The sequence below is a fragment of the Myxine glutinosa genome, chromosome 2, assembly GCF_964187855.1.
Source record: "Myxine glutinosa chromosome 2, kmMyxGlut1.1, whole genome shotgun sequence".
In the NCBI taxonomy this organism is placed as follows: Eukaryota; Metazoa; Chordata; class Myxini; order Myxiniformes; family Myxinidae; genus Myxine; species Myxine glutinosa.
Genome location: NC_136262.1, coordinates 13,818,878 through 13,845,800, shown reverse-complemented (window position 1 = coordinate 13,845,800; position 26,923 = coordinate 13,818,878). Strand labels below are relative to the sequence as shown.

Genomic DNA, 26,923 nt, shown 5'->3' with positions numbered 1-26,923 from the left:
GTGTGTGCGATTTTCTGGACATAGCAGATATTAGATATCTGTATTAAGAATCTCTCCCTCTTCCTCCTGCTTCATTTTCTTAATCCCTTGATCAGTCTTCATCGAAGTTAATCACATGCGTGATGTAATTCTCCACGTGTGTATCCTGTTTGTTGTTGTATTATCTCTGAAATTGCAATGTTTACATTTCAGTGCTATTTACTGATTACATGTGGGTAGTTTGAGAGGTATGTCTACCTACCTAATGTTCACTTTTGCAGTCTAACACCTTTTGCACATCGCCCTTTCTTCCATGTGTTGCTTAGATCGCAGACCTCAATGTCACGACATTGAAATCGTGGCAGACCGTTTCATCAAAGGAAAAACAACGAACTCGACAAAATCTCACATCGGATTCGAAAGCACTCTGTTATACGGCACCAGAGGATTTAGATCTCAGCCCAAAACATGGAGAAAAGAGAGCTTCTTTCAGCTTCGGCATCATTCTGTGGATTATTTGTACTAATGAACTGCCTTATAAAGGTAGGTGTGTGTGTGTGTGTGTGTGTGTGTGTGTGTGTGTGTGTGTGTGTGTGTGTGTGTGTGTGTGTGTGTGTGTGTGTGTGTGTGTGTGTGTGTGTGTGTGTGTGTGTGTGTGTGTGTGTGTGTGTGTGTGTGTGTGTGTGTGTGTGTCCATTTAATATGTATACCCTGGTAACACTTGAAATTGTTGTCCAATTTAACCATAAATTATAATCAATGGACAGATGCTGTGTGTGCATCATGTGCGGCCAGGGTGAAATGTGTTTGTAACATTAGAAGCCTCCGAACCACATTACAAGCTTTAGACGCGGAAATCGACTAGCAGGCCTCGGTGGTCTTGGACACAATTCTATAATGTTATATAATTCAACCATAGCATTTTTATTTTTTTACCTTAATTGTGGATTATGTCCAGATTGGACTGGCTAAACGTGGCCTACAGGTGTGCACACACCTCTGAGCTGTCTCGCCTGAATTTGAATCTCGACCCACCTGTACACTGTCATGGACTTTTGTAAGCAGAGCAAGGTATCAATATCTACGCCGCCCCTCAGGTAGACATTGTGCTGGAGGACCCCATCTGCCAGACTTAGTGGATGTCAAAGATCCCACGGTGTCCTTGACATAGAGTAGATGAGTTATCGCCGGCACCCTGAACAAATTACAACTTCCTGCTCTGACTGACCCCTGGGAAGGCAATGGCAAACCACCCACCATGACCTGTGCAAAGAAACTGCTTTGGCAGCATCAACGCTTGCAAAGACTTTGGTACATCTCAGATCTCAGAGGTCCAAATTAGTAATGCCCATTCCTGAGGGTGTTTTTTAAATTATCTTCAATTCGGTTGCAGTCAGTGGCTTGTTGTGTGAAGGGTTACCTGCAGTACCTTCAGAAAGTATTCATACCCATTGACTTTTTTCACATTTTGTTGTGTTACAGCTTCAATTAAAAATGGATAAAATTGAGATTTTTTGTCACTGATCGACACATAATACTCCATAATGTCACAGTGGAATTATTTTTAAGAAGTTTTTACAAATTAATTAAAAATGAAATATAGAAATATCTAATTTACATACGTATTTTACCCCCTGAGTCAATACTTCATATAAGCGTCTTTTGTCGTGATTACAGCTTCAAGTCTTCTCGAGTATGTCTATATCAGCTTTGCACATCTGGATTTGGGGAGTTTCTCCCATTCTACCTTGCGGATTTACTCAAGCTCTGTCAAGTTGGATGGGAAGCGTTGGTGAACAGCAATCTTCAAGTCTTTCCACAGATTCTCAATGGGATTCAAATCTGGGCTTTGGCTGGGCCTTTAAAGGACTTTCATGTTCTTGTTCTGAAGCCATTCCAGTGTTGCTTTTGCTGTATGCTTTGGGTCATTGTCCTGTTGGAACGTAAATCTTCTCCACAGTCGAAGGCCTTTTTCACTCTGAAACAGGTTTTCCTCAAGGATTTGCCTGTATTTGCCTCCAATCATTGTTTCCTCTATCCTTACAAGTCTCCCAGTCCCTGCCGCTGAAAAGCATCCCCATAGCATGATGCTGCCACCACCATGCTTCACGGTAGGGATGGTGTTAGATGGGTGATGAGCTGTGCTCGGTCTCCACCAGTTGTAGCACTTTGCATTCAGGCCAAAGAGTTCAATTTTGTCTCCTGAGAGCACAGAATCTTTTCCCTCATTATCTCATTCTTTCATGTGCCTTTTTTGCAAACTCCAGGTGTGCTGTCATGTACCTTTTTCTCAGGAGTGGCTTCCTTCTCACCACTCTCCCATAACGCCTAAATTTGTGAAGTGCTGTAGAGACTGTTGTCCTTCCGGCAGGTTCTGCAATCTCAACCAAGGAACTTTGTAGTTCTGTCAGAATGGTCATTAGGTTCTTGGTCACCTCCCTGACCAAGGTCTTTCTTGCCCGGTTGCTCAGTTTGGTCAGACGGCCAGCTCTCGTAAGAGTCTGAGTAGTTCCATATATTTTCCATTAACTAATGATGGAGCTCATTGTGCTCTTGGGAACTTTCAACACTCTAGAAATTGTTTTCTACCTTTACCCAGATCTATGCCTCCTCATAATTCTATCTCAGAGTTATACAGACTGTCGGAGTTTGGAGTGTCATAGCAAAGGGTTGAATACTTATTGACTCAAGACATCTTTGCTTTTCATTTTTAATTATTTTGTAAAAAATTCTAAAAAAGAATAATTATGGAGTATTGTGTGTCGATCAGTGGCAAGGCTCATATTAGACTGATTGAGGTGAGCGTCATGTCATAGGGTCAGTGTTCTTCCTCTGTTTATTTTAATATATCTGGCTGCAAACATCATGATCCTGCAGCAAGCTTGATTTGTAATGGAACTTGATTTGTGCCCTATTGCCTCCTCAAGTTGGGGCATTTGATTTTATATATATATATACTGTGTTCAGTACATATATATAAAACTCAAACTGGGCACTGTGTTCAAAAAGTATCCGACCTTTATTTTTCGTGCGTAAAAAAAAAAGAAGCTAGGGAGGCGTTGATTGGTGCACGTATGTAGGCGATCCTAATGCACACGCGTGAATTTTTTCCCACCTGCAGAAGCTGTCATTCGACGGCAGACCGCCGATGAGTGAGGACATGTAAGTGAGCGCCGTCGGATTTTCGTTTTTGACAAAATGACGGAAAAACTTGAACAACGCTACTGCATCAAATTTTGTGTAAAGCTTGGCGATTCCCAAGTGGAAACGATCCGCAAGATTCAACACCGTTCATTCCATTATGAAGGAGGATTTGGGCTTCAGGAGAATCTCAGCGAAGTTCGTACCAAAGCTGCTAACGATTGAGCAGAAGCAACTCCGTTTGGAGATCGCACAGGACATGCTGGAGACTGTGAACAGCGATCCCAGCTTCCTCAACACCGTGATCACTGGCGATGAGTCCTGGGTTTATGGGTACGACCCAGAAACCAAGTTGCAGTCATCACAATGGAAGCATCCAACATCCCCGAGGCCAAAAAAAGCAAGGCAGGTCCGCAGCAATGTCAGTCATGCTGACCGTCTTCTTCGACTCCAGAGAAGACATCATGCGGAATGCGATGGACCAGCTGCGCGCCATCCCAAAAGAGGCGTTCCAGCACTGCTTCCGACAGTGGTAGAACCGTTGGGAGAAGTGTGGGCAGCCCAAGGGGACTACTTTGAACGAGATTATTATAAAAAAAATTTTTATCTGGATACGAGCATCTTTTATGAACAAAGGTCGGATACTTTTTGAACACACTACGTATATATATATATATATATATATATATATATATATATATATATATATATATATATATATATATATATATATATATATGTATATATATATATTTGTATATATATATATTTGTATATATATATATTTGTATATATATATATGTGTATATATATATATGTGTATATATATATATATGTGTATATATATATATGTGTATATATACACAAAGAATTAAGTTAAGCACCCCTACACAACGAATTAAGGTAAGCACCCCCTAATATATATATTCTTTGTGTATATGTATACATTGGCATATATTCTAAGGTATGTGAGATCAAATAATGATTGGTATGACATTAGCAATTATCCATTGATGAAATTGAGTGATCAAAGTGAAAAAAAGTGATTGGTTGAGTCAGTGATCCGATCACGTGGGTCCTACACACGTTATTGACGCAAAGATCGCTAGAGGTCTTCTCAGAACAATGACTGTACGTTAGAAAACATAAACGTCATCCACACTGTCCGTGATGGACCTATAGCTCCATACTTAAATTGAGGTGAAAATATGCCTAAAATTCCCAAAAATTTTCACCTTAAATTATTCAGAATAAAATATTGAAAACGGCATGATGGTTATGTTTTTATGTGACCATAATATCACTTCTCCAGAAAATATAGCAATATCATGGGTATATTACACTGTTTTGACGACAACAAACTTGTAATGTGCGAGGTTGTAAAAAAACGGGGGGGGTGCTTAACTTAATTCTTTGTGTATACATATATATATATATATATATATATATATATATATATATATATATATATATATATATATATATATATATATATATATATATATATATATATACACACACACACACACACATACACACATACATACACACACACACACACACACACACAAATGACTTGCTTTACTTATTTGTTTATTGTTGTTTAGATGTTCATTCGGCTGATAATTTGATGACTCACGTGATTAACGGAGGTAGACCCTCGATGCAACTCCTTCCTGAAGACACTCCAGAGATTCTTAAGAAAACGATGCTGGACTGCTGGCAGCAAGAAGTTGGCAAACGACCTTCCTTTAAGGGTACCATTGACTCTTTTTGCTTTTGATGTTCGTGTAAAAGCGTATGTTATTTACCACTCCACCCCTCCAAGTCCCCTTCATGAGGACGATTTGAGTAGGGTTTGAAGGCCAATATTTTAACACAGTGTTCTCCATGGTCAGAAGACCCAAAAGACTCCTGGACCCAAAAGACCCATAAGACCCCGATGATTCAAAAGACCCTGAGGATCCAAAATACCTCAAGGACTCCGAGGATCCAAAATACCCTGAAGACCCAAAAGTTCCCGAATACCCTCAACTACTTAAAGTGAGCCCTTTGAATTCTACATTTCAAAAACAAAGGAAAAGGCTAAGGTAGGCTTAATCGACTCAGTTTGTAATGCTCTTTCTCAAGGTGCAACTCTCATCGCCCTATAATTTCCATCCAATTAGCCACACAAAGTTTGGTTCATGGAAGAAAAAAAAAACTTGGTCAAATTCAGAGAGAAATATTTGATCCCCCCCCTCTCTCCCTGTCTTTTTAATATATATATTTTTAAACCGGGATTTGAAGGATTTAGATGTATCTCTAGCGGTCATTATGAGGGTTTTTGTCATGCTCCCCTCATAGTGGGGCAGATTTGTGTAAATATCCATAAGGATTGTGGGTTTTGTGGTAAAAGCACCAAAATTGGCATATATGATGTTAAGGACCTACTAATTGATTTTAGATATCGTACCAAGCAGGATTTTTTCCGAGAAGCCCATAAAGTGGAAAAATCCAAAATGGCCGCCGGCCGATTCGAAATATCTGTTAATTGTCATATCTTTATGAATAGTCAACGCAGAAACCTGAATGAAGTGTCTTTTTGTATGTTTCTGTACATGACGAATCCAATGGAACCATTATTTGCTTTGAAAAATGCATATAAATCAATATAATGGTCAATTTCAGGTTGAAATTCAAGATCGCCACCATTCGATTTGTCGATATCTAGCAAATGTCATATTATACACAGTAATTCATATCACACCATGGATGAAGTGTATTTTATATATTAGACAGTATACATATTTCAGCCACAGTCGCACCATCAATAAAAAAAACAATAACATGGTTGTGATTTGTGTCATGCGGCACCCATACCGAGTGTCATATCTTCCCCAAAATATGTATATCGTATGAATATGTCTTTCCAAACAGGAGGAATACAATGATACCCTCACCTCATTGCATCATCGTTTAGCTTAGATTGTCCATCGTGCCTTGCAGGATCTTGTAGTAATTAGGTGTGGGAAAACGAAATAGGTTATTGTCGTTATAATATTAATGTTTTTGTCGTTGTAGGTGACTGAACAGAAGTGACTGAAATCATGTCGACACGCAAGAAGTGCAAGCTTGTTCATAGAGAGACATTAAGATCACCTGCGGCCACAAATGAACCTATTGACTGGAGTCTTTGTGCTTTATGCCAGGAACGTTCAGACAAACCATTGAACTGTCCAGCCAAATCAAAACGTCCCGACGTCGGTGCTGGATATCATACTCTCGGTGATAACTTGAACAGTTTTCTCAATTTGGACAGCCAGCCATTACCTATCGACATAAGTAGGCTTGATGAAGGAGACGGTATTGGACACACACTGGCACGCAATCATGCCCAATGGCATGCATCATGCCGCTTGAAGTGCTGTGCCAGTCGTCTCGCCAGAGTTGAACTAGCTTCACTTCCAACTGCATGTACCAATACCCCTGGAGAAATACCATACATGTTAAGGCAGGCTGAACACAGAGATTCTCCAGAAGATTCAAAATGCTTCTTCTGTGATGAATCTGGAACGGAAATGGCGCCTCTGCATGAAGCGATGACACCAAAACTAACATATAGGGTTAGGCAATGTGCACTAAAAATACAGGATCGAAGGTTGATTGCGAAAATCAGTCCTCGTGACCTTGTGGCCCAGGAAGCGAAGTACCACTCAAATTGCCTTGTCAAATTATACAATGCCAGCAGCAGGAAGACAGAAGATGGTGTAAAGGAGAATATCGACCTAACATCTCATGGTATAGCATTAGTGGAACTTATGGGATACATAGAGGACATGAAACTCGGCAACAAGGCCATTGCACCAGTCTTCAAATTGACGGACCTTTTACAGCTATACACTGACCGACTGGTAGAGCTGGGTGTTGAGATAAGTGGGCGTATTCATTCCACTGATTTGAAAACTCGAATACTCGCAAACATGCCTGGGCTTCGTGCATACAAACAAGGTCGTGATGTCATGCTCAGTTTCGATGACGATGTAGGGCATGCATTGCGGGATGCATGCTTTGATGATGGTGATGATGAAGCTATTTGCTTGGCGAAGGCGGCCCACATAATCCGGCGAGATATGCTTGGAATGACCGCACAATTTGATGGTTCCTTCCCACAGGGTTGTCAAGAAGACGCTGTGCCTAAGTCGCTTGTTGCTTTAGTTAGCATGACTATGGATGGACCAAATATCAAGAAGAAAGACACAGATGAAGTAAGACAAGCAACACTGAGTATTGCTCAATTACTGCAATACAACAGCTCTGGGAGAAGACGTGAAGGGTCCACTGGTCCATACCACATTAAAAGCAGAGAGACGCCACTACCCATATATCTTGGCATGATGATTCATGGATATACACGTAAACGGGAACTTGTTGATATCTTGTACCACTTAGGCTTATCAGTATCGTATGATAGAGTTCTTAACATATCCATGGACACGGCTATTTTGGCAGCTCAACTGTATGAATCCGAAGGGGTTGTTTGTCCCCTCATCCTGCGAAAGAATCTGTTCATCACAGCTGCTGTTGATAACCTGGACCACAACCTGAGCTCAACCACTGCCCATGGTGCTTTCCATGGCACAGGCATATCGCTCTTCCAAAACAGAATAACAGAGTCGGACGGAATAATACGTCACAAGTCAGAACTGCAACCGTATCTTTCTATCAAGCAAATACCACCACTCCCTGATTCGTACACAATGCTGACCCCCATCACAGCAAAAAAAGGATCCGATGATCCCTCCGATTGAGGGTACACAAGTGTGATGGTCAACTTGTTAAAGCTGCCATGGATGAGGAGAAGAAGTGGCAGTGCAACACGCATCGGCTCATCAATGAAGAGGTACAGAGTATTCATGATCCAATCAGCTGGGCTGCCTTCCATTCCATTACACAGCAATCACGTGACTTTGATGTCACTATCGGATCTCTTCTTCCACTGTTCCCAGATGACTCAAAATCTGTGGCAATGATTCGCCATTCAATGGATGTCATACAACGAGCGGTCCATCTTCTGAATCCCGGACAGGTGCCTGTGTTGACAGTAGACCAACCACTCTTTGCAATTGCTAAGTCGATCCAGTGGAACTGGCCCGAGGAGTATGGGGAAGAGAAGTTTGTCATTCTACTAGGTGGCTTACATATCGAAATGGCTGCCTTGACGACGCTTGGAGACTTGCTCGATGGCAGTGGATGGACACACGCTCTAGCCCAAGCAGACGTTGCTACATCAGGAACTGCTGAATCATTCCTGAAGACGTCACATGTCACACGGACGAGACATGCACACCAAGTTACCGCCAGTGCATTGTCAATACTGTTGCATAAGGCCTACGATGTGTACAGCTGCGAAGAGAGTGAACCCATACCATTTGAAGAATGGTGCATGAAGCGAGTTGAAGCCTCTCCACAATTCCAGTTCTGGTTTATCGTCATGCAACTTGAGCTCCTAGTCTTGGTGTATGTACGGTCTCTTCGTGATTCCAACTTCTCGCTTTATGTTGCTGTCCTTACAGCACTTGCACCCTGGTTCTTCGCCTTGGACCACACGCACTACTCTAGGTGGGTGCCGATTCATTCGCGACATGATGACCTTGCATGAACGACATCCTGGTGTAGCTAGCCAGTTTGCTCAAAGAGGCTTCGTGGTGCACAAAACGAAGCGTCCATTCTCTGCCTTAGCTATCGATCATGCACACGAACAAAATAACAAGGTCGTGAAAGGAGATGGTGGAGCAGTCGGGTTGCTGCAAAACCCAAAAGCCTTACTCCGTTGGATGGTGGCGGGACCAGAACTAGCAAGGGTCATTGAGGAGTTTGAGGTCAATTGTCTGGATCTAGGTCCTAGGAAAACTGATAAGACCACTCTCAGGCACCACGAGCATACTGCTTCGGCACAAGTCGCATTTGCTAAGGAGACTGCTGCTCTTGTTCGAGTAATAGAAGACGTGGGAAATCCATTCATGGAAGAGAGTGATGACCTCCTGGTACTTGACAGCCGAGATGTTGCTGATCCAGCTGTTGTCCAAACTGTGCGTGCGATAGAGAAGACAGGCCAGGAACAGTATGACAAGTACATGACTGAGTGAGTGATGGAGTGAATTACACCAGTATCTGATCCCATATGTAAAAATCAGATGCCTTTGTTCAGCCGACCACCATGTCGAGTTCCGTCCAAAGCGAAACAGATCGTGACATCACTCAAGAGTGACTGTGCATTGTTTTCCAGACTGTACATTGCCTGTCAAACCCGTGACGGAGACTTGGACAATTTCTTCCAGCATGAGAATCATGCCTACCCTCCGTCATTGTCGCAGCTGGGAAAACTAAGGTTTGGGTCGAAGTCTGATCTTGTTGAATGTCTGGAAAGGTGCTGCACATCATGTGGGGATGCTCCATTAGTTGATGTCATCATATTGGATGGTGCTGCAATCATCAACATGCTCAGGCCCATTGGCATCAAAACGTTCCAAGAATATGCTACACAGGTATTTCTGCCTTATGTCAAAGCACAGCTGCGCAACGTGATGAGAATTGACATAATTTGGGATGTGTACCTGGAAGAGAGTCTGAAGACCACTGTGAGAGAGAATCGAGGAAAAGGTGTACGGCGGCATGTTGCACCATCCAACATGATCCCAGGAAATTGGCAAGAGTTCTTGAGATTGGCAGACAACAAGACAGAACTATTCGACTTCTTGGCACACCAGGTAATCTTTCAGTATTTCACTGGCTTTAAAAAAAACCATATACATGTAGAATCGATTGTAAACTACACAATATCAATGACATGAAATTTAATCCAGCTTCTTTTCTTTGCCAATTTAGGTTGTAGAACATCTTTCTGCGGAAAAGGATGTGTATACAACATGCGGTCAGAATGTGCTCTGCATGAGAGTTCACCAGGACATCTCATCTCTAGCACCATGTACGCATGAGGAGGCAGACACACAGATGCTCCTTCATACAGTTGATGCAGCAAGGAGAGGGTATCGCCGAATCATGTTGCGTACTGTGGATACAGACGTGCTCGTCCTGGCAGTGTCTACTGTGGCACGCCTTGAAAACACTGAAATTTGGGTTGCTTTTGGCACTGGAAAGCACCTGAGGTACATTCCTGCCCACGATATCGCCACTGAGCTTGGTAGTGAGAAGGCACGTGCACTTCCTATGTTTCACGCCTTCACTGGTTGTGATACGGTGTCGTCATTCGCTGGTCGGGGGAAAAAGACTGCGTTCGACACATGGAAGTCCTTCACTGAAGTGACACCAGTATTCTCTACCTTGCTAACGGACCCGACGTCGCTCAATGATTGCATGTCTGTGCTCGAGAAGTATGCCGTCCTGTTGTACGACCGCACATGCACAGAATCTAACGTTGATTCAGCTAGGAAACACATCTTCACTGCAAAAGCGAGGTCCATCGACACCATACCACCCACCAGAGGAGCACTGTTACAGCACACAAAACGGGCAGTATACCAAGGTGGACATGTGTGGGGACAGGCACTTGTCCGTTGTCCAGTACTTCCATCACCAGAGACATGTGGTTGGCAGAAGAGTGCCACACAGGGTTGGCAACCATTATGGACGGTATTACCAGAGGCAGTGGCATCTTGTTCCGAGTTGCTCAGGTGTGGGTGCCAGAGAGGTTGTAGGGGACTATGCAAGTGTGTTAGAGCTGCTCTTAAATGTACATCACTCTGTCGTTGCAGTGGTAATTGTGACCACAATGAGAGCAACTAATATACACAAAGAATTAAGTTAAGCACCCCCCCGTTTTTTTACAACCTCGCACATTACAAGTTTGTTGTCGTCAAAACAGTGTAATATACCCATGATATTGCTATATTTTCTGGAGAAGTGATATTATGGTCACATAAAAACATAACAATCATGCCGTTTTCAATATTTTATTCTGAATAATTTAAGGTGAAATTTTTTGGGAATTTTAGGCATATTTTCACCTCAATTTAAGTATGGAGCTATAGGTCCATCACGGACAGTGTGGATGACGTTTATGTTTTCTAACGTACAGTCATTGTTCTGAGAAGACCTCTAGCGATCTTTGCGTCAATAACGTGTGTAGGACCCACGTGATCGGATGGAGCAAGGTGCTGTGACAACCATCCCCTGGCCTGCGTACAGTCCTGACCTGAACCCCCTCGAGCACGTTTGGGACATGTTGGGACGACAAATTGCGAAGATGGTCCCTCCAATAGCCAATCTGGATGAATTGGAACGTGCATTACATCGGGAATGGAACAACCTGCCACAGCAACGCATACGACGGCTTACAGGGTCTATGAGACGTAGGGTTGAGTAAGTGATCCGATCACGTGGGTCCTACACACGTTATTGACGCAAAGATCGCTAGAGGTCTTCTCAGAACAATGACTGTACGTTAGAAAACATAAACGTCATCCACACTGTCCGTGATGGACCTATAGCTCCATACTTAAATTGAGGTGAAAATATGCCTAAAATTCCCAAAAAATTTCACCTTAAATTATTCAGAATAAAATATTGAAAACGGCATGATTGTTATGTTTTTATGTGACCATAATATCACTTCTCCAGAAAATATAGCAATATCATGGGTATATTACACTGTTTTGACGACGACAAACTTGTAATGTGCGAGGTTGTAAAAAAACGGGGGGGTGCTTAACTTAATTCTTTGTGTATAGTTGTTTCAATGTAACATAAACATCCACACTCGAGAAAAACCATACACATTTTCGCACTGAGGGAAATGTTTCAGCCAGAGTGTACTTATTAAGTACTACTTAATATCTAAACCCAATGTCCAACATGTCATAATCAACACAGAAGTGTGAATATGTTTAAGGCTCGACGCTGGGTAAATATTCTATAAATGAACCAGCAGAAACTTGAAAAGTGCAAAATTCATGGTGTTGTTCAAAGTAATCGGCAACAATGTAATGATGTATGGTATGGGAAGTGTTATTTAATGTATAATGCATAGAGTATATATGCATTGGATACAAATGTGTAGATCTATATAATATGTCACTTAGTTTGCGTGGTATTTTTTCCTCCATCTTAATATGATTTAGAATTTGCAACTCGTAGTATAAATGATAAAGTAAAGTCGACTGTTTATGTATCTGGTCGATATCATAGAACTTGGCATTGCCATTGGTCACTATGAATTCAGCTTTTCTTAATTAGTGGTGCCATTTTGTCTGACATATGTGAATAAATCTACAACATACTTCATCCATGGTGTGATATGAATTACTGTGTATAATATGACATTTGCTAGATATCGACAAATCGAATGGTGGCGATCTTGAATTTCAACCTGAAATTGACCATTATATTGATTTATATGCATTTTTCAAAGCAAATAATGGTTCCATTGGATTCGTCATGTACAGAAACATACAAAAAGACACTTCATTCAGGTTTCTGCGTTGACTATTCATAAAGATATGACAATTAACAGATATTTCGAATCGGCCGGCGGCCATTTTGGATTTTTCCACTTTATGGGCTTCTCGGAAAAAATCCTGCTTGGTACGATATCTAAAATCAATTAGTAGGTCCTTAACATCATATATGCCAATTTTGGTGCTTTTACCACAAAACCCACAATCATTTCACAAATCTGCCCCACTATCACCTTTCCATACGTGGAGCTCAAAGTTTTGATCATTGAATTTGAAAACCTGCAAATTGGTTTATCCTTTTTAACTCAACTGGACTACCGTCCAGTTGAGTTCATCACATACTGAACCCTCCGGCTTCCGTCGTCTATCGTTGTCGTCTGTCGTCCATTAACCTTTCGACGTTAACACTCCAGCGTCCACAAATATCAACCGATTCTGATCAAACTTGACATGCAGCATCCCTACCCCAAGGACCAGGTTGGTGTTACATTTCAACCCGATCCGTTGAAAAATGGCCGCCATATTGTTTTCAGCTCCGAAACGACGTTAAGACTTTAAGGTCCACAAATATTTATGGATTAGGATTATTTCATTTATCTAACAACTGACCTACTTTAAAGTTGTCCAGTCAGTTCAGTTGAGTTCTGCTTCCCTGGAAGCTCGAGTTTAGGTTAGGATATTGCAGAGCTGCTCTTTTTAACTGATATAGGTATATAACCCACTCAACGCAAATCCAGCCAAGGAGAGAGTGCCCCGGGGGGGGGGCTCGATACACTTCACGTAGTTAAAGACCCAGATGATCCAAAAAAACCCGAGAACCCAAAAGACCCAAAGGACTCTGAAGACCAAAAATAAGAGTCTCTTCTGTTGGAATTGTAGATGGTGGTTTGCAAACTGAGCCTCAAGGGCAAGGTACGGAAGCGTTAATTTTTAAAAATAACAATAAATAGAAGGCACAGGGACGTGAAATTCGCTGCACGTGACGTGCAACACGCGCAGAGTAAAACGAGTGTTCTCTTACGTCTGTAGGATGTCTAATGAATAAAAAAGATAGAAGCACACCTGTCACTAGGCCAAGGCTTCAGACTTTGGCACGCAAACGAGGCTGCACCGTCGAAACAAAATGTCTCAGAAGAGAAATAAAATATGGTCACATTTGAACATGTATTTTAAAATAACGCTTTTTCTTGTTAGGAAACATCATATCTTCCAGTCTCCTTGAATATTTCAAGTAAAATAACTCCAACCCTCATATTTGACATAATTACACTAGTTTTCTTTAACATTCCTAGTCATATGGAGGAGCTCGTGTGTGTTTTGCATGAACAAGAAACGTCATAATGCCAGAGACAAATGGATGCAGTCCATGTAATTATCATGTGTGCTTTTGATGTATGAGAACAGTGCTGTAACTCGTCGTTCGTGTGCAGCACATGCCTGTGGGTAGCATCAGTTGTAGGGGCACCTTGGTACCACTGAAATGGTGTAACCTGCAATATGACTTAAAATTAATAACAATGCGCTTTCTTATTTAAATGATACCTCATTAGTTATTTAATACATTTGACAGATATGAAAGAGAACCTGGATCCTTATTACAAGAGGGAGCATGAGGCTAAAGTTCCTCCATTGGTTCAGAAAATGCAAGAGCAGATGGTAAGTAGAGAGTTGTGTTAATGTGAACTATTTTATATACCATACTTCACTTGCTTGATTTGCTATCTTACCATGGACTACTGGAAGTGTTGGTGCAATATCTCCATTAGCATTGACTTGTATTGTGTAAACTATTCCAGGAGAAAGCTGGTGTTTCTTCATTAAGTGAAAACATACAGAATTTGAATCTTGACAACAAAGACCTCGCCCATGGTGAGTCATCAGTTTTTAATAAAAGGAAATTTGATATTAAATTTGGGATGAATATTCCACATGTGTGCTCATTAAACCACATATCCCAATCCTGAAGTGATTGATACTATTGATGAGCATTTCATCTTTCTATTTTGCTAAAACACCAATGCAGATATTTATACACTCTTAAACACACGCACACACACGCACACACACGCACACACACACACACACACACACACACACACACACACACACACACACACACACACACACACACACACATGCATACACACTGTTAGGGATATTTTCCTACCGTAGTATGTAATAGATGAACCAAAAATTCAATGTCCATAAACTTGTCAGAAGAGTCACAAATTTTAATTCCCGAGGAGGACAACACTTTCTGTCTTCAAAGAAATACACAGCAAGAAAACAATAACCCTTGTCAAACCAAGGAGAGCATGCTACAATTCACAAAAGCACACAAGGAAATACAGAGCAAGGAAACAATAACCTTTATCAACAAGAAGAGCACACTGCAATTCACGAAAGCACACAAGGAAGATTTACAACAAATCCTAGATCAAAGTTCGAAGTGAAAATCCTGGTACAGTAGGGATGCACAAAGAAATATCATACCAAACACCAGCATGCATAGAATACAGTTAACATACAGTATGAACATACAGAATCGACCAGCCAAGTGAAGTATCCTGGCTATTTTGACATCCGTTCTGATTTTTATACATTTTCAAGTGAGAGGAGCAAGTGGAGGGGGGAGGAGCGAAGAGAAGGGAGGAGAGCAGTAGGATTGGTTGGGCAAAGTTTGGGTGGGAGGGAGCACGTGGAGGGGGGAGGAGCGAAGAGAGGGGAGGAGAGCAATAGGATTGGTTGGGCAAAGTTTGGGTGGGAGGGAGCAAGGATCGGGGGCGAGGTTGGTGAAAAAGTAAGTACATCCCTACATTTATCACTACTTCAAATACCTAAAATTAGAATCAGGTGCACCAGCTCAGGTGCAAATGATTAGAACATTGTTAGAGAGGATCTTGGAGGAACCTGTCTTATTTAAACCTCAGACATTTAGTTTGGTTTGCTCTTTGTTGTTGAAGTGTGCGGCGTCACCATGCCAAGATCAAAGGAGCTCTCTGAGGCCTTCAGAAAGAAGGTTATAGATGCCTACGAGTCTGGAAGGGATTTAAAAAGATCTCCAAACAATTTGACTTTTACTTTGACTGGGTACTTACTTTTTCCACATGCGAAATTTGCATTTATGTTTATGTAAATTATACAATGGACTACAAAATGTAAATGTTTCATGATATTTGTTATATTATATCACCTTTATCTATCAATATTGTTGAAATGAAGATCAAATAGCTGTATGTTGAAATATGTTGAAAAAGTCAAAACCTTACATGGGGTGTACTTACTTTTTCACATGACTGGACGTACACACACACACACACACACACACACACACACACACACACACGCACGCGCACATACACACATACCTGACCATTTGCAAGTATATAGAGCAAAAACAGACCGTGGTGCAATTGATAAGCCAGAGAATATGAGAGCATGCGTTGACAAGCTTGGTCTTGGAGGCCTTGGACAGCTACTGTATGTGATTGGCCCATGAGGCAAAGGGTATGCCTGGAATGATGAACATAGACAGGCCCTTGAGGAATGTGCTATGGGTAGTCATCATGTCCGAGCAATAAAATGACCCACTCACTATACCTTCAAATGGAGAGCCGTCTGGTGCCAAAGTTCATACGTATAACAAGGACAAAGAGGTTATGTACGGGGTAAAGGTACATATTGCTCCACCTTTCTTTGCAGGGTTGTCTTGCCCACACCTTAGTCTATAAAAATCTATGTTTTATGTCATTCCATATTTCTCACCATCACCTGAGGTATTGCATTTCAATCCATTTGTTCGTTTGTCTGTTTGTTTGTCTGTCTGTCTGTTTCTTTGTCTGTGTGTTTGTCTGTCTGTTTGTTTGTCTGTCTGTCTGTCAGTTTGTTTGTTTGTCTGAATTTGTTTGTCTGTCTTTGTTTGTTTGTCTGTTTGTTTGTCTGTCTTTGTGTGTCTGTCTTGTTTGTTTGGCTCTCTTGTTTGTTTGTCTGTCTGTTTGTTTGTCTGTCTTTGTTTGTCTGTCTGTCTGTTTGTTTGTCTGTCTGTTTGTTTGTCTCTGTGTTTGTTTGTCTGTCTGTCTGTTTGTCCGCACAGAATAGATATGATTTTCTCTGCAACCATTGGTCCAATTGACAGAAATTTTTCACCATAGGTGCACCTCCACCTGTAGAATTTTTAAATGATAATTATGACGTCATAGGTTCTCCCTGGTATGTGATGTTCAACTTTGATTTGATACATTCGTGTTATATACCATCAGATGGATGCTCACCTATCGGCAACATTACAGTTGTTCCAGGAAATGGGTTGGACCAGCACAATATGAAGTCTGCAGCTATTGCAGAATCTGAGGAGGATGTTTGCACAAGACGAAAGCTTTCTGCTGAAAGCGATTACCACAAAAATGGAAATCCAATAGATAAGAATGTATACGACGTTCATCCTTCACCATCGATTGCATCAAAAATCCCGCTCCCACAGCCTGAGCATGGTTATGAAGGAACAAGAATGCCAAACCATCCTCCAGAAAACGTGGCCTCGCCAAAGTATACGCCAATGTCTAATGTGGCGCAGCCAAAGGGGGTGAATATGGTGGCTGGACCATCACTGGGAAGTACAGGTAAGGTGAGATGCATGTCTGAGAGTACCTGGCAACAACAAAAAAAGAGAACTGCTGTAAATTATGGAAATAATTTATATTTTTGACCTTTTCAAGTTCAATTGAGAAAGAACCTATGGTTGTTTGTTCTTGCAACAGCACATAATTAAATGGAACATGTGACAGGTGTCTACTCAGGTATAATGTGATGATTGGTTATTGACAAATTTTACCTGCCAGAAGTTACGCCATTGGCACTACTTTGGTTAAAGTAGCACTTTGGCACTTTGTAATATTTGTTGGGTGTAGCTGCCATATTTATTGAAGGTGTGTGTGTGTGTGTGTGTGTGTGTGTGTGTGTGTGTGTGTGTGTGTGTGTGTGTGTGTGTGTGTGTGTGTGTGTGTGTGTGTGTGTGTGTGTGTGTGTGTGTGTGTGTGTGTGTGTGTGTGTGTGTGCGCGCGCGCGCACATGATCTGATTCTTATATGCCAGATGCTGTTACAGAGCATCGGTGCTGCCGAAGCAGTTTATTTGGAGGGGTGATGGGTGGTTTGCCATTGCGTTCCCAGCAATAGTTATGGCAGGAATTTGGAATTTCTTCAGGGTGGCGGCAATAGCTCGCCTACTCTTCACATAGGACATCGTGAGATCTTCAACTTCCATTAAACTAGATGGTATTCATAGAATACTTACCCTGTGCAAAACTAAGGGGCCTAGCCCGAACCATGGAAAACAGCCCAAGACCAGTATTCCTCCAACACCAAACTTTACTGTTGGCACTATGCATTAGGGCAGTTGTGTTCTCCTGGCCAAACCCAGATTAGTCCGTCGGACTGCGATATGGTGAAGTGTGATTCATCACTCCAGAGAACGCGTTTCCACTACAGAGTCCAATGGTGGCGAGCTATACACCACTCCAGCTGACGCTTGGCATTGTGCATGGTGATCTTAGGCTTGAGTGCGGCTGCTCGGCCTTGGAAACGCATTTCATGAATCTCCCAACGAACAGTTGTGCCGACATTGCTTCCAGAGGCAGTTTGGAACTCGGTAGTGAGTGTTGCAACTGAAGACAGACGATTTTTACGTGCTATGTGCTTCAGCACTCGGCGGTCCCGTTCTGTGAGCTTGTGTGGCCTACCACTTCGCGGCTGAGCTGTTGTTGCTCCAAGATGTTTCCGCTTCACAATAACAGCACTTACAATTGACTAGGGCAGCTCTAGCAGGGCAGAAATTTGACGAACTGACTTGTTGGAAAGGTGGCATCCTTTGACGGTGCCACGTTGAAAGTCACCGAGCTCTTCAGTACGGCCCATTCCACTGCCGATGTTTGTCTATGGAGATTGCATGGCACTGTGCTTGATTATATATACCTGCCAGCAATGGGTGTGGCTGAAACAGCCGAATCCACTAATTAGAAGGGGTGTCCGCATACTTTTGGTCATGTAGTGTGTATACATATATATATAGTTATTGATCCAGGTTTCGGGGGTTCATCACGGGGAGACTTCTCGGGCTCCACCTGACTACCGGTCCTGAGGCCACTGGTTGTAGATAACTCCACGACTCGGTTGTCAAGTCGCTGCCCTAGTCAAGGTGACTGATCAACCGCGAACACCAATTAGACAGCCAAATCTCCCACAGGGTCCTCCATTTTACACTGTTTACCTGGGGGTGACGTGGCCAACCTAACTGGGGATCGTGCCCTCAGTTTGTACTCACCTTATCTTAAATCTAATCAGGGGCAGCTGAGCAAACTGCCAAGTATGGACCGGCTCATGTTGTGCAGACAATTAGTTGGGGAATAACATCCCTTGCCACTGTTGCACCTTAACCGTGTCAATAGGAAAAGAGAGGAAATGGGCAGGTTGGAAACAACTGTTTACCAAAAGAACCAATAAATATTTACAAGCAATTATCAAAAAACAACACATTTACACACCAGTTTACAATGGTCAAAAAGTTTGCAAGGACAATTATAATTTACAAGCAGAAGTCACAACAAAAGTAACTACAGTCAATAACTAGAACGACACTCAGTAGATCCCCCACATCCAGGATGGGGTGCAGTAGTTGGAGCGCCCGCTCTGAATCTGTAAGGTCAGCGGTTCAAACCCGGGACGAGTCTTTCCAAACACGTTAAAATGGTGCGTGCTGCTTCATTGCTTGCCGCTCAGTATTTGAAAAGATAGAGAACGGGCAAACAATGCTGGAAAGGCAATGGCAAGCCACCTATAATAACCCTCACCAAGAAAGTGCCCTGGCAGCACCATCGCTCTGTAAATAGTATGGTCCATCACCATCATCATTAGCGGTGCCACTGTTTCCTCCAATTCCAACCACCATTGATGTCTCTCTAAACAAGACCTTGTGCAATTTGTGCTGGTTTATCATTTATTTATTTATTTTAAAAGTTATTTGTTCTAAAAAATAATGTGGATGCTGATGTGGTGTGTTCTATTTATATTTTGATGATGCAGCATTTTCCTCCTGGGATAACTTATTTGCAAATCCCATGAATCTGATTGGAGCATCAACAAATTCCTTGCGAGGTAAGACTTCTATACTTTGAGGTGTTAAATATTCTGGCAAAAGTGTTATTTTTCTTGCCCATCCTGGATATAGCTGCGGTTAGATTTGTGAGTAGAAGAATTTTCTGAGATTTATGGTGATATTTCTATGGATGTCAATATCTGGTTCACACCACAAGCAGGGTAGTGTCCTAGGCCCATTTATAGTACAGTATTTGCATCCAAACCAAATTCCTGGCAATATTCCAGACAATATAATGTAGGGAAGATAACAGCCTGGTGTTGGCTTAGCGGTTAGGGTGCCGGCTTGGGATCGTAGGGTCCTGGGTTCGAATCCCGGTCGATCGCTGAATTAACACCAGGGGGGTTGACTCAGCCTGTCATCTTTCTGAGGTCGGCAAATTGAGTACCTGTTCACTGGTAATTCCCTGTGTGTTGCAAGAGGCGACTAACAGGGTTGGCGGCAGGAAGGGCATCTGGCCATAAAACATTGCTTCAAAAAGGGGACCACGGTGCCCAAAAAAGGCCAACCCCTGCTCTGCGGGGAAAATGGCCTCGAAACGTGGTTCTATAATGTCGGCAAGACCTCTTGTTTGAGATTCAGAGTAGCCCTTTTGAGAGGAGTCAAAGTCAGCTGCTCAGCCCCCATACACAGATTTAACAAGCCCTGTTTTAGGATCTCATTTTCATCTCAATATAAGAATTATAAATTGCAATACCAAAAAGTTTATGATGTTCAAACCACTGGTAATATTGATGCTTCATTTGAAAAGTTATTCTCCCTTTATAGGAACGACGACTGTTTTTAACATGACCCAAGCACACGGCATCCAGATTGGGTCCAATAATAAGATGAATGTGAACAAACCTGTGAAGGAGACCGGAAGAAGCCTTGCTAAAACATGTCGGAGAAAACTGGAAGACTTCACTGCATCCTGTAAGTTGTTAATTTGAAGGATTAATTTGTTATTAGGTGTTGTTTATCGTGTTATCATTTTGTGATGACGATATATGAGAACTAGAACGACATTTAGAAAAGCGCAAACCTCCGCCAGGCTGCAAAGGTTACGCTTTGTATCCCGTCAATAGGCCGGATGTGCATCCAGACCTGAACCAAAATCGAATGGCTTGTTCTTATCACACACCCAACTCATCCACCATATTTTGTCATAATCCGTCCAAAATTTTGAAATATCCTGCTATGTGTCGTTTTTGGGCCTACCTCTCAATTTTTGAGATATCCTGCTCACAAACAGACAGACAGCGGTGAAAACATAACCTACGTTTACCTCCGGTGGCGGAGGTAATTACTGATAAATAATTTAATATATAACTCCACTTCTTCCACTATTCTTTCTCATAAGAATACATTATTATATTACTAGCAAGGAACCACGGAACCTCTGCGGTAAAATCCCTTGCTCGAAGGAATGCCACATGGTTATTTGGGCGGTGTATAGGCAACAGACCGCTACCTCAATCGCTCCCGAAAATTAATCAAAATAACCCAGATTTGAAACAAAAAAAATGTCCACTGCCTATGTGCATATATAATACATCGTGGTTATGTAGCTCGGATACATTGCAATTGCACTGGCCCATAGCCTGACATCAGAGGTCTGAAGCCTGAGGCCTATACTTACTGTGTTCTTCACAAGGCCCACGACACATTTAGGCCCCAACCATTCGATGTTTGATGGTCCTTTTAGCATTTGCCTTGGTTGTTTTACACTGAACGAAAAAAAATTGCAGTGAGGGCTTGGCAAATGTGAATACGACAGCTACGAAGATGTGTTTGGCTTCTCATTTCACCAAAATGGCGGCCGTATGATTTTTCAGGTTACAACTGTGGGTGGAGTTAGACCAGCTGTCTAACCAATGGATATAAAGGAGCATTACACATGGACAGATGAGCAAGCGTTTTATTATTGAGATTGTTGTTTCATAACAGTATGGCTGCTTTAATTGGTTTTTAGAATTCCTGTTCTTTCTGAGATAACTTCCTCCATTTTGACCTGGTCGGAATTTCACAATTTTGAGAGGGAAGCTATTTCGGTTGAAAGCTGCTCAAGAAGCTATTCTTGCATTAATTGGGGTGACCAGGCAACAGAAAATGTTTTTACATCCTGATTTTCCTGAAGTGCACAGATTTGGCACCAGTTTACTGCTTCAGTTTACCTGTGTGAGATGCAAATTTTGAATTTGCTGAAGAAATGCACAATTTCTGGTATGAAGTTGGAATTGGAAGGAAAAAAAAAAAATGGAAAATTTTGAAAACGTTCAGCTGAAAATAGGAGTTTGCGAATCATTTGAACCTGATTTATCTCATTTGGAGATTGAAAGACAAGCTGACAGGTTTCCTATTAGATTTATTGATGAACCTTTGCTTCTTCTTCTCTCAAAGTCTTCTTTTTTGTTTTTTTTTTATACAAGATCGAGGCTCGTGTAAGGGCTAACATTAATGACAAAAAAAAACAAACGTACACATAAGACAAAATAAAGGGAGCGGGAGACGATGTGGGGAGAGAGGGCGAAGCACACAAGTACAACATGTGAGAGCAGGGACATCGGGAGATCTGTGGGAGGGAGAGGGCTTGGGAAGGGAGGGGGGGGGGAGAGGTAGAAAAAACAAAACACATAGACACTGCCAGGACTTCCAGGAAATAAGTTGGTATTTCAAAAAAGTGGATCTGGAGTGAATTAACGGGGGTAGAAAAGATCAAGGTTTTGGATTGGGGAAGATAAGAGATGGTGGTGAACAGCCGTTTTAAAGACCTGGAGGGAGGAGAGGGATTGAAGAGAGTGAAGGAGTTTGTTCCAGAGGCCAGAGTAAAGAGGAATGAAAGAGTGTAGTCTAAAGATATGATGATATGATATGAGTCTAATGATAATTAAGTCTTCTAATGAAGGAAGAGTGAAAGGAAGAAAGTCTTCACCTCCATGATATTATTGTTCAAAAGTTGACGAATCCCAAGTTTAAGGTTTATAGCTCAGACATGTTGCTCTTTCCTGGGGTGTCGACCATCAGTACTGTACAGGGCCTGCATAGTGCTTACGAATGCGAATTTTGCATTTCGATCTGAAGTTGTTGCATTTTTAAAGGTTGTGGTATTATTCGATTCTCGAATACCAGCAATGTAGCAGGTGAGTAAAAAGCTTGATAAACACCGACGTAGTTTACCAAGTGTGAACCCAGGTGTGCCCTCGTATTGAGGAGCGTGCTCAGCTGATGAGAACGTACAGGTGGCCCTCACCGATATTGGTTTGTAGCGAAAGTCAGGCTTCCTTGTGACAACTTTTTGTTTTTAATCAATCTTCTCCTGGCTTCTCTTATTCCATTCTTGAAAGTTGCATGGTTCATTGAATGTGAAAATGAATCGGGAATAGTATACGGCCTCCGTAGGTGGACGGATGTTATGAATTCTCACCCCTGCCTGTTTGTCTGTCTGCTTGTGAACAGGATCTCTCAAAACAAAAAGTTGCAGACGGATTTGGACGAAACTTGGTGGACAAATTGAGTTGTGCGACAAAGACGAAATGATTAGATTTTGGTGAAGATCCGAATTTGAGAATTCTTTAATTTTTAAGTGATTCTTCACCATTGAGTGATGGGGCCAAAAACTATATATAGCATGACATTTCAAAAAGTTATGGACGACTTATGACAAAACTTGGTGCATGAGTTGCTTCGGTAACAAGAACAAGCCGATTCGATTTTGGTTCAGCCCCGAATCCAGATTCGGCCTATCAGTGGGATACAAACCACAATCTGTTCAGCCGAACAGGTATGCGCTCCACTGATGACCGGTCTAGTTATGTCATTCAGTTTGTTTGTAAATAATGAAATAATGTTTTGTCCCAAACCTGATTCCTCTGCAAACGTTCATTCATTCTATGAGCTAATCATTCATGCAGCTTACTGCATTTACCATAGACCAGGTATATTGCAAATATATAATCATCTGCCAAAATCAAGACTCTCTGCTCACCTTCACTCCTCTTTTCTCCCGCCTCTGGAACAAACTCCCTCACTCTCTTCAATCCCACTCCTCCCTCCGGGTCTTCAAAACGGCTGTTCACCACCATCTCTTATCTTCCCCAATCCAAAACCTTGATCTTTTCTACCCCCGCTAATTTCACCCCAAATCCACTTTTTTCAGGTGCCGACTTCTTTCCTGGAAGTCCTTGGTGTCCTTGCGTTTTATACCTATCCTGCCTCCCCCCAGGCCCTCTCCCTCCCACACATCTCCCGATGTCCCTGCTCTCAAATGTTGTGTTTGTGTGCTTCCTCCCCTTCTCTCCCCATCTTGTCGACCGCTCCCCTTTTTATATACTTTGTTTGCTTGTTTGTTTGATTTGTTTGTTTGATAAATGTTAGCTCTTTCACGAGCCTCGACTCTGCATCCAAAAAAAAAAAAAAAAATTGTAATTTGTCTTTTTCACTTGCTCTACCTGACGTTGCAGCAAATCACAGCCCATTCAGCAAGACGGACGGGAAGATCTTGATTGATGAGCTGGGCAAGGCCTGGAAGCAGGTGGCACGGAGCCTCGACCTCAATGATGGTGACATAGACATAATTCAGCACGATTTTGGGAAGGAAGGCTTGAAGGAGGTTATCTATCAGATGATAAAGCTCTGGAGGAATCAAGTAGGTAACAAAGAGGCTTCTGTGGCTGCAATGGCTAAAGCTCTCCATGACTGTAAGGAATACAACCTGCTGGAAAAACTTGGAAGCAATTGTTGATGGCGAAGCCTGGCAGTTGAAGCTTTGTTTAATTTTTTTTTTTTTTATTCTGAAAAATACGGCTATAAATAAGGTCCATGTTGTTATTATTACTTTTAACCCTTTCTCAAATGCTAATGTGAATAATGATTGCTTACTCCATGATTCATATTACGAATGCAGCTGATACTCCTGCTCATGGAATAATTTGCATTTCTTTCAATGGATTGAACTTCCTATGGAATATTTACAAATGATCTATGCAAAAAATTGTGTAGTGTACAACCCCACCCACCTCCACCTGGCGGGGCTGGCAGGATATTCTTGAATCTAGAGGTATGCACGCTCGCCTCTGGGTCATCTAACTTGGGTTCGAATGTCGACCCAGCCATAAACTGTCACCCTGTTTCGCAGGCAGGACGACGTGTGTATGTCTTCCATAAGATGGACATTGTAGAAGTATAGCTTCTACTTAATTAATCAAATTGAGATTATCCTCATGGATGAGTCTCCCTGTAGTTAATTACAATTCTGTTTATACTTTCTTCTTGCAGGAAAATCAGAGATGTGAGTGTTGTGTAAAATACTCTGAACCACTCTGAATAGGTACATTTGGAAAATGTATTCCTGTGTTCGTGGAAAAGGAGGCTTGTGCCAATGAATAATGCTATACTCTCTGTGGAGCTGAAAAACTGTGCACTCAGCAAATTCTTTCTGTGCATGCATCTTTCTGTGCAAGTAAAATCAGATGTACATTCATCTACTTTGACTCCCCTAACCAAATGGGACACTGCAGTAAAATGATTGCCAAATGATTCCAGAGGAACACGTTACCCAAGGGAGATCCCAAGGGGGTAACTTTTCTGAAACACATCTTTCAGTTCGACATCGCAAAGCATACCTACTGGTTCTCATGGCTTGCATGAGCAGAACCAGATGTGGGACCAGAATGTCTGAAACCCCCACAGCCCACATGCCCATAGGCCCCTGCTGGGGAACTTTAAATAACTTTCCTCTTATAAAGAGAGAAATCTGGGAGAGAATTTCAGAAGATTTACCTGATTTGCTGTGTTATGTTGTGTATTCTGTGCTGTAACTTCATTACTATCAAGAAGGTGTCTGTGAACATTGCTTAGACAAGCACACCTATTCAACAGTTCTTCAACAACATCAAACTGGTGATGGTCTGCCTCACAATAGTGGGGGTGCATGTTAAAGATCCCACAGTGCACATGATGGAGTCAGCGAGTAACAAATTACAAATCGCTGTTCTAGCCTACAGGGGGCACCGCATCAGTGACACAGCTGCACTCCCAGCACATGCAAACCCGCAGCCAAATGCTGCGTATAAAAGAATACAAGTTTTTATGCGTTCGTGTGCAGCACAAGGTTGCGGGGTCGTTGCATCATGGAGTGATGCCATTGATGCAGCGCCCTCTGCTGGTTCGGGCAGGAATTTGTCATTTGGTCAGGGCGCCGGTGATAACTCACCTACTCTATAACATCCACCTACTAATGCCGGCAGATGAGACGACGGCACTCACATCGATGATTCACCCAGCCTGTGAAACACCAGGATGACGGTTTATAGACGTGTCAGGATTCAAACCCAAGCTAGACAGGTTAGAGGTGAGTGTGTGTACCTCTAGAGCCAAGGCCATCCTGTCCACCCATATCTGATCTGAAGTGTTGATTATAAAATGAATTTATTTTAAGGGCTTCCTCAATCTGCATCAACATGCTTTTTACAAATTGCTATTTTTCTTTGCTTTCGGCAAATCCGTATCGATTTTTGTACTTACCTTTTCACATTTACACCTGATTTATATTTAAAATAAATCAGACGAGGAAACATTTGCATCTGGCAATTGATTTATAATTTGTGTTTAATTGTCATATTCATTACAAGCACAAAACTTTTCATGTACCTTGATAAGTATCCCAGGTGCTAATTCATGGAGGGGGGGGGGGGGGCAGGTGGATATCTGGACTTTGTGCTTTTTTAGACAAAAAGCAAAGCCTAATTATACAATGGTGGAAATAACTATGAAGTCATACAACTGATAAAATACAGGAGTCACAAACGAGTAAATACGAGAATAGTGAGTGAATTATTGATACTATAAGATAGTCACAAACAGAAAGGAAAATCAATTTAGAGGTTTAGATGCGCTTGTATTGTGTACCTGAGCCCTTTTACACATGAACATTGATTGGTCTTTTTTTTTTTTTTTTTATGCTGTCATCGTTTACGTGCGATTGCGGAATATCGTTGCGGATATCCGATATTACTCGCAACAATATTCATCCCAGTTATTCGGTCACGGTGTGTTCTCAATTCCCATCTGAGCCCATTCAGCCTGAAGAAGATTCCCATCTGAGCCCATTCAGCCTGAAGAAGATTCCCATCTGAGCCCATTCAGCCTGAAAAAGATTCCCATCTGAGCCCATTCAGCCTGAAGAAGATTCCCATCTGATTTTTGTGCAAACCAAGCTGC

The 26,923-nt window shown here is 42.0% G+C and overlaps 3 protein-coding genes across 3 annotated transcripts in view; 2 read left to right on the top strand and 1 right to left on the bottom strand.

Annotated features, from left to right (window-relative positions):
* The first annotated feature begins 280 nt into the window (after window positions 1-280).
* On the top strand, window positions 281-26,277 carry LOC137422014 (receptor-interacting serine/threonine-protein kinase 1). The gene is made up of 8 exons (XM_068108682.2): window positions 281-522; window positions 4,728-4,877; window positions 14,146-14,231; window positions 14,372-14,444; window positions 16,835-17,194; window positions 19,651-19,722; window positions 20,492-20,638; window positions 24,166-26,277. Exons 2-8 carry the CDS (start codon window positions 4,751-4,753, stop codon window positions 24,444-24,446), a joined length of 1,146 nt encoding a protein of 381 aa, XP_067964783.2. The 5' UTR covers window positions 281-522; window positions 4,728-4,750; the 3' UTR covers window positions 24,447-26,277.
* On the top strand, window positions 9,297-10,905 carry LOC137422012 (uncharacterized). Its single transcript, XM_068108677.2, has 2 exons — window positions 9,297-9,869; window positions 9,988-10,905. Exons 1-2 carry the CDS (start codon window positions 9,297-9,299, stop codon window positions 10,903-10,905), a joined length of 1,491 nt encoding a protein of 496 aa, XP_067964778.2.
* ZNFX1 (zinc finger NFX1-type containing 1) overlaps window positions 17,101-26,923 on the bottom strand; it is a 173,630-nt gene continuing 163,807 nt past the window's right edge. The window contains exon 16 of the mRNA XM_068108680.2: window positions 17,101-17,222. Within this exon, the coding sequence (XP_067964781.1) occupies window positions 17,179-17,222 (44 nt within the window). The 3' untranslated portion in view covers window positions 17,101-17,178. The remainder of the gene's footprint in view (window positions 17,223-26,923) is intronic.